The 16,440-nt window shown below is 38.0% G+C and overlaps 1 protein-coding gene across 1 annotated transcript in view; it reads left to right on the top strand.

Moving 5' to 3' along the window:
- Window positions 1-989: 989 nt before the first annotated feature.
- Window positions 990-16,440, top strand: part of LOC140246746 (uncharacterized) — a 106,918-nt gene continuing 91,467 nt past the window's right edge. The window contains exons 1-7 of the mRNA XM_072326084.1: window positions 990-1,086; window positions 4,299-4,604; window positions 8,061-8,402; window positions 9,988-10,110; window positions 10,524-10,601; window positions 12,961-14,501; window positions 15,627-15,788. Of these exons, the coding sequence (XP_072182185.1) occupies window positions 1,014-1,086; window positions 4,299-4,604; window positions 8,061-8,402; window positions 9,988-10,110; window positions 10,524-10,601; window positions 12,961-14,501; window positions 15,627-15,788 (2,625 nt within the window). The 5' untranslated portion in view covers window positions 990-1,013. The remainder of the gene's footprint in view (window positions 1,087-4,298; window positions 4,605-8,060; window positions 8,403-9,987; window positions 10,111-10,523; window positions 10,602-12,960; window positions 14,502-15,626; window positions 15,789-16,440) is intronic.

Genomic DNA, 16,440 nt, shown 5'->3' on the forward strand with positions numbered 1-16,440 from the left:
TTGATGTTTTTAAAGTTCATATGCTCCGCCATGTATGGTGTTTGTTAGCAAAATTTGGTTGCAATAATAATGAGGAAGAAGTCCTCGTACCTCACAATCAACACTCTACTCTACATAGCTTACAATTATAAAATACTATCCCTCCAAATTTGGATTACCTCTTTTTTGATAAGCACAATATACTCCAAAAGAGTGCGCTGGAATGCAGAAATTCTATCCTGAAAATTCAACATCTTCCAGGTGTGGTGGTGGTGGTGGTGGGGTACACCCTGCTGCACCGTTCGCCACCTTTTTTTCATGCCGAGCGTTACAAATGCTTCAATACTGTAAGGGAATTTAGGATTATTTTAGTGTAAATTCAGATGTTTCAGATAATTTCTGAGTACACTGAAAAGAAAATACTGCAACTGCTGATTCACATGTTTCTAAAGTTTATACTAAGAGTGTAAGTAATCGGGGGAAAAGAGATACGTGTACCATGGAGTTTTCATGGAAGGTAAAACTTAAGTCCCACCATCACAACCGAATTACCATACATTCACTACGCTACATAAAGCAAAGCATAATAGATGCGCAGTCAACGCTTACTGGAACGTTCTATAACACACCTTGAAAATGTTACTGAAGTCGGGTGCCCGTGCACTACATGACTTTTTCTCTATTTCCCCCCGCCTACACATTTCAGCGAGCTTTGTATTGGCTGAAGTCTCCCGTGAAATAACAATGTCAATGCTCAGTTGTCACATAACGCACGACGTAGGGACCAAACAATTATTCAGCCAACGATTGCAGCCCGCCATTATAGTCAGAGAGTGTCAAAGCTCATTCACTTCCAAACACTCTTTGTGCAGAAGAACTATGTTTGACTCAAAAGGGTGGGATTAGGCATCCATGTGCCATCTTGAGGACTGTGATATTTAGGATCATTTGAGAGACTTGTCGGACATTACAATCCAGACGTATATTAGCTCTGTTTTATAATCATACACTGCGTCTGTCTTTGATTATCTACGATGGAAAGAATACACCACCTCGTTTTGCTACTAACATTGACCGTTGAAGTCTTCTATGGAACTTCTGCAGAAGGTAAGTTTGATAAACAATATAACTTGTGCTTATTCCCATCTACGCGTTGTTGAGTCCAAACCTGTCACACTGAAAAAGTTTAATTGAAGCGAAAAACCCAAGCATAACATCACCAAAAATTGTATTAATGTAAACATGACGAAGCATTTTTCCTTTGTTAAGTTTCTTGTATGGAGGCAACGAGGAAGCGGTAACTCTCTGTCATAAAATGTGGATACAATGAATACCTCTCATACAGACAACGCATGTTAGCCACATACACCCACTCAGGTTCTCCTTTTTTCTCTTTGGGTTTGTGTTATTTAGTTTATTGAACTGTTTGTCTATCTCACTGTTATGCTTTCTTGCTCTCTTCGTTCTGTTCACTAGCTCAAAGCCGGAAAAGAAAATCACGAGTTGACAACCCGCTTAAGAGGATATCAATCAAAATATAAAAAAGAAAGAAAGAAACATTCAAATCAGAACTAACTCTGTACGAAGAGCAATTGTGAATGTTTGCATGATGCCAGATTCCATCTGTCGTTTCCTTTCATATCACATGTTTCTACAACTGGAGTAAAAGAATAAACGAATTAGCAATGTATGGTCGTGAAAAGCACAGTGTTCACCCATAATTATACTATATTATATGAACTCAACGTTCAAAGGAAGAATCAGAAACGCTTGACGTGACAAAGATGCTTCCCCATGAAGGATGATGAAGGTGGTGATGTTGATGATTATAATAATAATGATTATGATCTCATAATAATGATGAAAAATTATAAAAATGGTTGGAGCCGATTGAACATTCAATGAATATTTTATGGAAATGATAAAAGCATAGAAAAACAGATAAGAATCTTCTATCATACTACCTTTAATTACAAAAGTTTGGTGACGAGAAAGCAGACCTGCTGTGTATGAATCTACAATATCTATATCTCATGTCATTTTTTTTTTTAAATAGTGTAGACAAAAAAAAGTATTCATTGTTAGGAGACTTCTTCGCATTTCGGACAAAAACATCTTTCGCAAAGAGTCATACTTATAATTGTTTGGTGACCTGTTTGAAAACACAATGCAACGCATAGAACCCCTTAAACCTGCATAATAATTACGTCTAAATGACATAATCTGTTATTTAAAATGGCATGCACTCATGAACTGCCATCTGTCCCAGTTCTTTCTCAGTATTTACCCTCAAATTTGATCATGCTTAATTTATTACTCTTAACAGTATTGCCATAATTATCATATTCATCACTGCCGAATTACGGTGCATCTCGTAAGTCAGTAAGTTTGCAAAGTTATGGTCTATTGTTCATCGTTGTCGATACGATTGTGAAATCAACTTTCCACGGTATCTAACTATCACCACATGGCCGTAGCCTATTGATTTCACTTGTTGGTAGTTCTTTCATGATTCCTGACAGGCCAGGCTGCTAAGTTAACGTAGGATACTGGTAATGGCATAGTGACCTTCAATCCGTGACAAAAAGGTTCAGACAGCTCCACCCTATTATGTATGTGGATCGCCGTATTTCTTCACCTAAAGGAACATGGGTACGCAGTTCTTATTGGAAGGAAAGAGTGTGAGCAAGATGTTTATTTCCAGCCTTTAAACCGCCATCGATTTCCCCGGTTAATTTTTTGTTTCATTATACTGTTTCATACTAGAAAGGGGAACTTTCGTTAAAATTCTCAAGACATTGAAATACCGTCACCTAAAAACCTTTTCCCCTTCTTTCAAGTTAAAGAACTTGGCAACGGTTTTGGCATCTGCGTATCCAAATTCATTGGATTATTGAATCGGTTGCACTCTTACCACACCCAGCACTCATGTCAATACATCTCAGATCGGTCTTTGCTCCTGTAGACTGGAATCATATTCAGCATTCGGTGGACAAGAACACTCAAGCACTAGTTTATTTGCCCGTTTGCTCAGGCCTAAACGAACAAGTTCATGTCCTATCGAAATTTAAACAAGGGGGGGGGGAGGGGAGATCAATGTTGTAATATATACGCTATGCACAACGGTATTTCTTTTTTAATAGCAAAAACATTATGGTTCCATCGCGGATCTAACAAAGAATTGTGACCTTGCATCACAAAACGAACAAAAAGTCGCTCCCTTCGATTTTACGTGAGGACTCAAAAAATGGTCGAACGGTTGAACAGAGTCAATCTTCAGGTTTTCATACTTTCTGAAAGAGCTATATGATTGTTTAGATTTTCAAAACGAAAATTAAAACCAGAAGAAAAAAAAAAGTACAATATGGTTTAAACAAAATCAATATCAATCACTAATCTCTTAACAATATTTAAGAATGATACTTATCTTGAAGGTGTGACAGCTAATACAATGGGATATCTATGGAAATACTTTATCTCAGAACCTGTACCGGTCATTCTATCTTTCAAACAATCAGTAGGACTAACCGTGAGCTAAGATGTACAGTATAGACTTCGGTCATAACGAAGTCCTCTTGAGTGGCCGTTTTCTGTCGTTATATCTAAGTTTCGTTATAAACCAACAACTCAACCAAAAAAAAAAAAAAAAAAAAAAAAAAAAAACAAGAGTGAATAATCTTGCAAGCGACATGAACTGTTACATGGTTTTATCCGGATTTTTTTTTTTTTATAACCGTGTTCGTCATAACGGGAGTGCACTTTATTTGAGGTGTGCGTTATATCACTTATGACTGAAAATCGCCTCCATTGGTTTTATATTTCATTGTACTGTAGTATTTTGAACGTGTAACAAAAATATTAAATTTGGATTGTAGAGAATTTAAGTTATTACATGAGAGAATAAGAGTTACACAGTGCCCCCGAAATGAAATTCTTTTCAGACGGCTTGATTGAAAAGGGTTTTAAGATATGAAAATATACGTGAAAATTGGCTATCAACATACTTTTGATCAATATGCAAAATCGACAAGTGTCAAACAAACAAAGTTAACAAAACATTCGAATACAGAGTTTGGTTTAGTTTTCTATGTATGTTTGTGTATGTTTGTTTGTGTATTTTTTGTATGTATATGTTTACGTAGAGAATGGAGGTGCATCCATTAATCATGTTAACATCAGGCATGATCTATTTGCTGCAAACAATATTTTCTTTATACCTGAGGTCGTATGAGCTGGCACAGAGTGGTACCAATTTTTGTATGCATGGCAGTTACCGTCTCGTTTCTTTTTCTTTTTCTTTTTTTTTTTTCATTGTGCAGCCTCAGTGGTAGGTACTACCCCAAACATTCTAGGATGGAAAGGGGAAGACATTCGACTGTCGTGTGATTTCCACGAGGAGCCTTCCGCTGTCTACTGGGTCAAAGAGACCATCTCAGGTCAGCATGTGACCAAGGCTGGATTCCTCGATGGAATCTTTCAGAGCTTTGAGGAACGCTTCGACATCGACGAGAACTTCAGCCTCGTCATCACAGAATTGGAGGTGGCAGATGAAGGTCTTTACCTTTGCCAATTGGTGCTGGGCAATCTGCAGATTATGGAGAATTCCACCCGCATTACGGTTTATTGTGAGTAATATTTTGCTCTGAAGACATACATACAAGAGAAAAATGTAATATATGATATATAAATGAATGCAGTTCATAAGTGACTCTACATCACAAAAGCGACACAAAGTCGCCAGACAAAGGTTTTTAGTTAGGGTCTGATTCTGAAAACAAACTATAAGATAAAATGATGTAAAACTCAATTCAAATTGCCTCTGCTAACATAACTGCATAATAAAAAAACACTAAACAAACAAATAAAAACTTAGGTAAAAGCGTGTGCTGAGTCAAGAGGATCTGAATTATAAGGCTTGCTCAAGCGCTGAATCTTACGAACGATTGGTATACCCAGTGCAATGAAAGGGACAAAACGAAAATCTATTAAAAAGGGTTGTAAAACTCCATAGCAGAAACAATGCAGGGGAATACCCGATTAAACTTAATTGAGCATGCTGTAATTTTATATTCTTTCCTTCGAAATAACAAACAAGAAATGAAAATTTGTGAAATTCTACTTAAGCAATTTCCTTCATATTGTTTTCTGTTCATGACGTCATAAACTGCAGTAGTCCTCTTTTTTTTTTTTTCTATCGACGCCGGTAATGAACTACTGAAGGTTAGTCTGATGTAATGCTTACAAATAAACAAACACACACATAAAACTTTGCAACCACAACCTTTTTACTAGCAGAACGTAGATGGTATAGATATTCAATTAGAATTTTAGGTCAAAGGATAACTATGTCAAATGATGTCAAATATCAGAATATGCTTTGATGTTTATCATAGCTTTGATATTAATATTCTAAAACATGCCTGTCGGTAATCAAACGTAAAAGATAGATGTCCTACAAGGATCTAAACTCAATGTTATTTGGATTTCAAAGGTCACAAGAATGGGGAAAAAGTTGAATGAAGTCAAAAGTTGCAATTTACCATGAGTTTCTTCATTAGATCATAATTATCTTTGTATCCGCGAAATCTGGATATCGTAATATCAGGGCCGAATCCTGCTCGAATGTATGCCTATAATAATCATCCTTTGCCCCGGATACTAGGACTTGTGTAACTATAAAATCGATCAATTCGAATCAGTGCTTATTTACACCGTTTTAGGGCAAATTGTCACACCAGTTGCAAAAAAAAAAACAAAAAAAAAAAACAAAAAAACACACACACATACACAAAACACACACACACCACAGTAACTTGAAGCATTTCAATTGGTTTAACTTGTTTACTTTACAGGCTGTATGACTGGAAGTTGTATGACTCATGGCTATTTTCACAGCTTGTTTGCTGCAATAAATGCAATCGTTCGCGGGCCGTTTGACTCTGTAGCTACTTACGGTATGACTAACAACTGCGTAGCCAGAATTTCATCTTGGGGGGGGGGGGGCGGTTAGTCTGCGAGGGAGCGAAGCGACCGATCCCGAGCGAGCGGAGCGAGCGAGGTGGGGAGGGTTGTGGGAGGGGGGTGTCCCCCCTCCTACGGTAGGAACTTTTTGCATTTTGATGTTGTAAATGGTGCAATTTGATGCATGTTTTTGCGCGTTTTATCGACGTGAAACAGTCCCACTTGTTTAAGGTAGCAGTTTATTTTGATGTAGATTATTATTGAACAATTTGCCTATAAAATGGTATAATTTAGATAAACAAATTGTATTAATTCTTTTCACTGAATATCATGAACGCGCCTGAACCCGAGCGAGCGGAGCGAGCGAGGGGGGAGGGGAGGGTGTGGGAGGGGGTGTCCCCCCTCACGGTAAGAACTTTTTGCATTTTGATGTTGCAAATGGTGCAATTTGATGCATGTTTTTGCGCGTTTTATCGACGTGAAACAGTCCCACTTGTTTAAGGTAGCAGTCTATTTTAGTGTAGATTATTATTGAACAATTTGCCTATAAAAATGTATAATTTAAATACACTTCTAGTATTAATTCTTTTCACTGAATAGGAAATCATGAACGCAACTGAACCCGAGCGAGCTTAGTAAGCGAGGAGGGAGAGGAGGGTGTGTGAGGGGAGGGTGGTGGGGGGGGGGGTGTCCCCCATCCACGGTAAGAACTTTTTGCATTTTGATTTTGCAAATGGTTCAATTTGATGCATGTTTTTGCGCGTTTTATCGACGTGAAACAGTCCCACTTGTTTAAGGTAGCAGTATATTTTAGTGTAGATCATTATTATTGACTAATTTGCCTTTCAAACGGTATAATTCAAATACACTTCTAGTATTAATTCTTTTCACTGAATATCAGGAACGCGAATGAACCCGAGCGAGCTTAGCTAGCGAGGGGAGAGGGGAGGGTGTGGGAGGAGATGTCCCCCTCCCACGGTAAGAACTTTTTGCATTTTGATTTTGGCAAATAGTGCAATTTGATGCATGCTTTTGCGCGTTTTATCGACGTGAAACAGTCCCACTGGTTTAATGTAGCAGTATTGATTTTAGTGTAGATTATTATTGAACAATTTGCCTTTAAAATGGTATAATTCAAATACATTTCTAGAATTAATTCTTTTCACTGAATATCATGAACGCGACTGAACCCGAGCGAGCGGAGCGAGCAAAGGGGGAGGGGAGGGTGTGGGAGAGGGGCGTCCCCCCTCCTATTGTAAGAACTTTTTTCATTTTGATGTTTCAAATGGTGCAATTTGATGCATGTTTTTGCGTGTTTTAACGAGTTGAGGGGGAAGGGGCGGGCGAGTGATATCTCCACCCTTCCCTTCCGATGGAGCTTTTGCCTTTTTAAGGTTGAAATTGAGATATCTCGTATACGCATGAATCAACATTTGGGAAATCACAAAAAACTGATGGGGGGGGGGACTGAGGGAGGAAAGGGTCGATTAAAAGGGGAAATTCCCCGTATACATGAGGGAACTTTGAGTTTTCGGAATATAAGTGATAAGTCTTGTGCACTCAGAATTATTCATAATTTTTTGTAAATCTAAAAAGTGTACTTAGTATAGGGAAAGAGAGACAGAGGGGGGGGGGGTTGGGAGGGTAATACCCCCTCCCAAGCACGAGAGATTTTGCATATTTTGAATTGAAATTCAACGATCTGGTGCACACTTTGAGTGAAATATTCCAAAAAATATCTTATTTCATGAAAGGTTGCAAAGGAGACCCGCTTCATGTGCATGCATACAGTATACACGCATTTTTTTCCCGCCTCCCAAATCCCCGGTCCAAATCTTAGGGGGGGGGGGCGACCGCCCCCATCGCCCCCCCCCCCCCCCGGCTACGCCAGTGATGACTAATGAGTCAGTCCTTGGGATATTCCCCTCTTTCCTGTGTCCTCTGTCTCCTCTTTTTACAAAGAAATAAAGAAGTTATATATTCTGGAAACAGGGTGTCCCGTACCGGGCCTGGGAAAATTCAAAATAGCTTCGTTGTTTGGTTTGGTTTTGTTTTGTTTTGTTTTTGTCATTAAACTTCACAATTAACGTCGTTTTAATACACTGTATTTCTTTTTCTAGCGATGGCTTCAAAACATATAATCGAGGAATGTGTCGATGAGAGCCTGAAAAATCAAGGCCAATGCACATATCAAACATCCTCCAACACTCACTCCTTTAATATTACCTGTGTCGTCAGTGGATTCAAGCCTAATATTTCGGTGTTTTGGACTTACAAGTCGGGAGAGAGATTGAATTCCACGGTATCACAACATACAACACTATCTGATGACACCTACGAGAGGTTTGAGACAATTACTGTTTCATCAATGCATCTGGCAGAGCAGACCTTCATGTGCGTGGCTACTGGTGACTCGCTGAATGGAACGTTGACCACAGGAATCACAGTTCTACGTTTACCAGGTTTTGTGAAATATTGTCATTCACATATGATATCTGGATGATGAATTTTAAGCTTAAAGGATGTGTACAGTTCTGGTCGAGGTGAAGATTTAGCTTTTAATGTTTTGCGAGATATTCAGAAACCACTCTATGAGATGTCAAAGAGCATGCACTTCCAAGGGGTATCAAAAGTTTATTCGATGAAAATCGGTTTTGAAATGGCTGAGATATCCAAAAACAAGGTGAAACAAAGAGATCCTAATAAAGTTAGCACTTTTTTTTTTTGGATATCACAGCCATTTGAAAACCAATTTTCATCAAATAAACGTTCAATCCTTCTTAAATTACATGCTCTTTCATATTTCACAAGAGGCTTTTCATTATCTCACTTAGGAATGTTCAAAACATGAATCCCTACCTCAACCAGTACTGTACAGTCCCTTTAAGGCATTCGTCAATACTCAAATGATAACATATATGTGACCCGCTACAACAAAAAGGTCCTAAAGTCGCGCACGGTCGAAGCCGTGAAAATCGAGTTTGAAGTCAGAGCATCATAATTGGTCAAAACTTACGATTTTCTGATTTTGACATATCATTGGAGTCTGACATGTCTTCTATCATCTGTCGAAATTTTGAAGCAAAATGATGAAAGGAAAGACCAAAAAATAGCGTTTTTCTGGGCCATGTTTTTTGGCGTTTCAATGAAGCAGAAACTGGTTCGAAAATTTGGATTGAGCGCCACACATAGGCTCCGCCCCTAACAACGACCGGAGTGATCTCATTGGTCAGTTTGCTGCTTGCCGCTAACCGAAGCGTGAAGCTCGCACCAGGGAGGTGGAAGAAATCCACCTCCCTGCTCGCACACTGCCAAGTCGACTGGAGCGTGCGGGCGGGGTGCGCTATGCCCAGCCGCTTCTCCTGACATCCTGGTCACTGATTGGTCGGTGAGGAGACGGCCGACGCTGTGCTTGAATGAGCATTTCGAGGGTTGCTAGGGTTTACCTTCTATTGTCCGTAGGTGAAAACTAACTTGCGTGTCCCTTGATCGCGATTGCGTCGCAAGGAAAACTTTCAGGGCGTTTTTTTCGAAACAGTGATTTCCCAGACGTCTCGACATGCTCTCTTTTAAACATCGATATCTCCGCAGCCGATTATTTTTATAACATGAGTTATATATCAATTTAAAGCAGAAAGATTAGGGAATTTTGTCATGCAATTTTCAAATAATCGACGTCGCCCGACTTTAGGATCATTTTGTTGTAGCGGGTCACATATTATCTTAATAAACCATCATTTACTGTTTGATTAAGTCATACAATGGAGATTCATCTATTCTTCCATCTATAACAGATTGAGAGAAGTACAACTTCCGACCTCACGACTTCTTGCAATGCCAACCAATATGCTGATATGAATAATGCGTTTTATGGTCGTGCACTTATCATCACCTTATTGTCGACTAGTTTTATTTTTGTTGTTGTTGTTGTTGTTTTCGAGACTTCACACACAATGTGGAATTTCCAGAATCTTTATGAACATGAGAAAAATCGTAACACAATGATTAACTTATGTTTTTTTCGATTCTCTCTTCTTCCAATTTCAGGAAAAAACAATAATTTGGGGCTCGCCATTGGACTAGTTTCCGTTGTGGTTGCTGCTGTAGTTATCCTATTTCTCCTTGTCGGAATGCTTTTGCGAAAGCGCCATACATACCATTTACAACAAGGTGGGAATTTTTGACGACTATTAGACGTGTACTTTCAAAATCAAAGTGATTATTACATCTCCATTTATCGAAGATCTATCACAATTAAGTTATTGCATGTTTACTTTAAAGTAATGTTTATTAATCTTAATTCATTATTCTAAACCTTCTACAGTGTTGTTAAAGTATACCCATTACAAGTTTGAGACAAGATACAAATAATTGTTTATAATCATTATTGTATCTTATGATAGTAAATTCTCGTTTAGGCCTTTACTCAAACGATGCTTTCAGATGGAAGCCTATAAGAGAGAACAATTGACCATAACATTAATGTGAATTAATGAAGGTGTACATCAATCATAGAGGTATTCATACATAAATCATTTTATCTCTCACAATCTTGTCTCTGCTCATGTTTTCGTATTTCACAGGATGTTGCTCGTGTCCCTGTTGCAGACTGTTCAAAACACAGAGGCCTGACCATGCTGACGTGGAATTCACGATGATGCGTATGAAACTCTGTTCCAATATAACTTAAAGATAATATAAAGTTTTGGTATTACGTCAAAAGTTTCCCTAAATTTCCTTGTCTTAATTTGTGTTTCAGGTTAAAGTACCTTTCATATAACTAACACTGTGAGACTTACACGCCCCAAAGTGCTCTCATGTCTTAGTAATCATGCAATAATGGTTTCGTACCAGAGCCGCCGTCGTACGGCGGCGAGGTAGCACACGTATTGTACGAAACCATTATTGCATGATAACTGCGACCAGCAGCGTGCAGCCCCATACGCATACTGAGTAGCTAACTGCGACCAGCAGCCCCATACGCATAGCTAAATGGGGCTTCGCATTGTAGCTTACAGGATCATGACAGATTTAGTATCGCGGGTTAATATCAACTTAAAATCCAAAAAATTCTTCAATTTGAAGACTTACCACTTAAGTTGAAGTCTTGAAAACAGGCTTCGAGCAACGTTTGATTCAGCTAATAGTCCCTTTCTGTTCGAATTGATGACTGAATGTGACTCGGTCGAGAGGACCTTGTGAGAGCTACACTGAATTGACGGCCAGCGCATGCGCACACAAACATCTTATCCGTTCGTGGATTTGAAATTGTTCGCATGTGATGTGTGCGTATGCGTTGGCCGTAGTAATCAGTGTATATAGCTCTCCCAAGGTCCTCTCGACAGAGTCACATTCAGTCATCAATTCGAACAGAAAGGGACTATTGGCAGAACCAAACGTTGCCCGAAGCCTGTTTTCAAGACTTCAACTTAATTTGTAAGTCTTCAAATTGATTTTTTTTTTAATTTTAAGTTGATATTAACCCGCGATACTAAATCTGTCATGATCCTGAATGCTACAATGCGAAGCCCCATTACGCTATGCGTATGGGGCTGCTGGTCGCTATGCGTATTGGGCTGCTGGTCGCAGTTAGTTGCATGATTACTAAGAAATGAGAGCACTTTGGGGCGAGTAAGTCTCACAGTGTTAGTTATTTGAAAGGTACTTTAACCTGAAACACGGAAATTCAGGGAAACTTTTGAGGTACCAAAACTTTTTATTATCTTTAAGATATATCACCACCCCTCCCGAAAGAGAGAGAGAGAGAGAGAAAAAAAAAAAAACAGTTATGCAGCTTCCAATATAATATCGGCCTCAGAATTATTGTTTGTAACCTCATATGATTGAATTTTGTTTGAACTGAAATTTCCCGATGATTACTACCAATTTTTAGTCATCTCTTTTCTGTGTCCTTAGCAACTGTTCGTGAAAGTTTCAACCATTTTTTTTTCACAACTATTCGAGATATTTTTGCAACACTAACACCGACAAAAATCCTACATCCTCGGGGAGGAATTTTTCTGTTCTGTCCTCAGCAAATGAGTTATTAATGTACAAAGTTCACGTGTAGTTTGCTTGTAGTATTTCTTTTGTTCCTTTGTTTTGTATAAACTCATTCTGATTATTTCCAGGACAGTAAGTTTTGCAAATAACAATATCATAAGTGTTATTGCGTCTGAATATTCAATAAAATGACGGACAACAACTATTTACAACAGTTTAGTCACTTTGTCAATCCCAATGCAAAACCATTTAAGTATGCTTTGCAGCCCCCCCCCCCGAAAAAAATAAGGCACATAATGTATGTGTGTTTTTGTTTTTGGTCTTGTGCTGCTTTTCGCTTTATATTTGTTTTAAAATTACAATCGTAAATACTTGTTTGTAAATAACATTCATAACTGTAAGTCAACCTGCAGGTCCTCTCAAATGACTTTGTAATACTTTTGCTTACATACTATTTTTACGTATACGTTGGATATCTTTCGGTACAATCCCTGTACAATATACATGGGTATCTAAATATAAGAACGACCCAAGTAAATGGAAGACCATTTCGAGTAAACTTAAAGAAAACTTCATATGTTTTTTAGTTGTCCAATAACATTCTATTTAACTGTGATGGGAAGGCAACATTGTTATACGTGTACAAATTAGAAGATATATAATCATGACAATTAACATTTACATTTTGTGTGATGGACTTGGGTCGTTCTTTGAATCACATACATGGTATTCTGCTATATGAGATGAGAGAAGGATGAGAGAGGGCGCTATAATATGAATGTAAAAATGAACCAAGTCCTTTATTCGTACATTCACATAAGATTTAGCTCATTCATTTCAGGCACTTCCGGGGGTAATTAGGATTTATCATTTATACACAAGATGAGTCCATGCATAAGATACAATTTCCCATGTCAACCTGAGTTTGGCCAAAAATTGGACTTGGGTCGTTCTTATATTCAGGTCTTCATATGCATCCATAAATCTCTTTTGTCCTTTCTTATTCACTTTGTACAGGATCACTTCCTTACGTTTCGCTCACGAAGGAACAAGTACAGCAATGTAAAAATGACTTGAAGGCGTATTACCATAATACACAACGTAAGGTCACAGTGGATCCACTCAACTTTATGGAACGTGTTAACCTGGATGAAATTTACACGAATTTGAGTCTAATAGATCAAAGTGACATGAGTACAACACCAGTAACGTACGAGGATCTTTTGACCAACGATGGAATCGGGAATGTTTCAAAGCGCATTTGGATCCAGGGGGAGGGAGGTGTCGGTAAAACAACACTTTGCGCCAAAATAGCCTGGGACTGGTGTCAGGGTAGGATTCTCCAGGATATGGAGATGTTGCTCGTAATTCCATTTCGAGATGTCACTGTTGACAAAACCATTGGTGGCATTGTGGAGAGATATCTGTGTGATTCCAATGAAGTCACACCAGACCAAATAAATGACTACATTTTTACAAATGTGAATAGAGTTCTTTTCGTGTTTGATGGCTTCGACGAGTTCAGCGGGGAATTAAAAGGAAAGAGCAGCAGTGAGGTCATTCAAATATTACGGTTGGAGAAATATGAATCGTGCAAGGTAATTGTGACCACAAGGCCATGGATAATACATGACTTTACAATGACCAAGAATCTGGCCGAAGCTTACACTTTTATTAGCATCGAAGGATTTAACAAGGCGAATTTGTCTTGTTATATTCAAAGGTATTTTCAAATAAGAGAGAGGGAGGCATTAGCCGAAACCTTGCTTGATTTCATGGAGGAAAACGATATTATTCGATCTAACATGGCCCCGTTTCCAATCTACTGTGCAATGCTTTGCCTCATGTGGAATGACTTTAGTGAGGAGAGACGAAAAGAACTGCAAAAAATGCAGACTTTTTCGGAGATTTTTGAGGAAATGATCAGTTTTCTGAAAGAACACTACGTATCAAAATTTTGTAGAAATCTACAGAACGTTCGTGAGGATATAAAAGACGTTAGTAGAGCAGTAAAAGCCATTAGTGAAATAGCCCTGAATGGATTATTAGAAAGGAAGCTTTCGTTTCCTGAAAAACATTTTAAGAAATGTGAGGATGCCATGGAAACATGCTGCAAAGTAGGAATTTTGACAATAGAGAAAAATATCATAGACAGGAAGCGTCGGCGTGATGTCATTGTTCCATCCTTCGTCGTGTCAACAGTGTCGTTTCCCCATAAACTGTTCCAAGAATACATTGCGGGGATACATATTGAACATTTATTCGCCGATGATCGCTCCAGGTACGACAAGGTGAAAAAAAAGCTTCTCAGTCGATATGAAGAGTTTCGCTACCTACTCTACTTCTCCTCGGCTTTTCGGAAAGACCTTGGCCTTGATATCATTGACGTCCTGATAAAGGAAGATTACCAGCATTTCTGCCTTGACGTTGCGTTTGAATGTCATACAGAAGAGGCCGCCAGAGCGGTGGGAAAACGATGGGAAGATTACCAGCTATCACATGGTATGTCAGAACATACAAAGGCAGGCGTTGTGTTCATGGGGCGCTGTAAGCAAGCGGTGAGTGATATACCTTGGGTTTTAATCTTAAAAGTGCCAAACTACTATGCAGAATGGACTTGGAACCCTAATCTATTGAGTGCTTCTTTTTGTAAGTGTGAATACCTGGACAATGATATTGCCAATCCCTTTCTGTTCTCATTTGTTTTAAATTCTGGCTCGGATTATGAAAAATAAAGAGCTGCAAATGTTTGAAGAAGCGCATTATACAGTTTAGTATTAATATTTTTTCGTAATGGGCTTATACTGATTTCCTTTCTTGGTGTAGATTTTTCCGTAAGTGACGTCATTTTTTTTTTCTCGGAAACTTGTAAATCTTGTTGAAGCACAATTCTTTGTTTAAATGTTCTGCAAAGTGTATTTTACCAGGCCTCTGGGAAACATTCTTTTGTTGTGTCAAGCAGTGATATCAGTTGAAGAGAAGTGCAAGTGTTTTTGCACTTGAGTAAAATAATACGGATCTGCGATATTGTACAGCTACCAAAATGATATCCAAATATATTAAACATTACAGATCGATAATAATTACACTGAAGATGCTCTGAATGTAAGCGATTTGTCATACTGCGTAGATATCCCTACTGAAAAGAACACATCGTCAAACTGTGTGTACACGCTTTGTTTACATAGTCAACTATGTTAATTCGTGAATTAATTTAAGCGTATTTAACAGTGTGCAGATTATTTCCCCCTGTGCGTTTTTTTTTTCTCTAACGGTGTATTCAAAATAGTAATGTTCTGGTGTACGCTGTAAAATAATAAAACATTTTCATATTCTCGGTCGTATTTAACGATTGAAAAGATTTCACAATGTGGTCACAAATTGTTTTGAATTGTGTTTCATACAAAGTGTGGGAAATCGTGTTCTTTCCAGCAGGGATAATTCTAACAGAGAGCGAACATATCATGGATGGTGTTGTACACAAATCCGTTACACCTCTCTCTGCTGTATTTTTTTCGTGGTCTATTTTTCCAAATTGTAAGCCCATTATATATATATATATATATATATATATATATATATATATATATAATATATAATTTATACATATATATGTATTTCTATTATCCTTCTTCCTTTAACTATCAGTTTTTTTATTTCTATCAATCAATCGTTCCCTTTAGAAAACGTTACTTATCAATGATGTGAATTGCGGAAAAACTGTGTCACGTTACCTAGCGGAGGGGATATGTTCAAGCCCTGTACTGCGCAAAGTTACATTGAATTACCCACAATTGCATAACGACTTCTACACTATAATGGGCACAGAGGCTCCAAACTGCCAGGTAAGACCTCATGACAGTAGTTCCATATCATGTTTGTTATTACATTCAGGAATATGGATTGTTACTACAGTATTTCCAAAATTCATTTCAATAGAAAAGTTTTATTTTATCACTTTTGAATAATGAGAATAGTAATGACAATGATAAAGATAATAACTATCACATACGTTATACATTATTCCGTGTGTTCATATGGGATCATATCGGTTAAGAAAAAAAAATTGAATTGATGTACATAAAAAATCATGGTCGTTGGAAAAAAAAAAGGAAAAGCAAAACAAAAACTATTTTTTTTCCGAATTATGGAAGAGGAACGAGTTTAAAATGTCAATGAATTAAGATACAGCGCACTGGTGTAATCAATGATTAGCATGTTGACTTTCTTTTAGGAAACACCTTCGTGAAAAATAGGGAATACTAGACGCAAGAAAAAAAAACATAACCGAAAAAATCCAATCTCTTGCGTATGATACTTAGGTATTGCCCTACTACATATACTTAGTACTCAATGCAACATATCAAGTTGCAATGTTACAAAATCGGTTTTCTTGGATGATCATCCAAGGTAAGGCCGGCTAGTCGACTCAGTCGGTAACATGTCTGCTATGCAATAAAGGTCTTGGGCTCGAAGTCCAGTGAGTCTCGCGGAGCA

Source organism: Diadema setosum, chromosome 3 (assembly GCF_964275005.1).
Source record: "Diadema setosum chromosome 3, eeDiaSeto1, whole genome shotgun sequence".
In the NCBI taxonomy this organism is placed as follows: domain Eukaryota; kingdom Metazoa; phylum Echinodermata; class Echinoidea; order Diadematoida; family Diadematidae; genus Diadema; species Diadema setosum.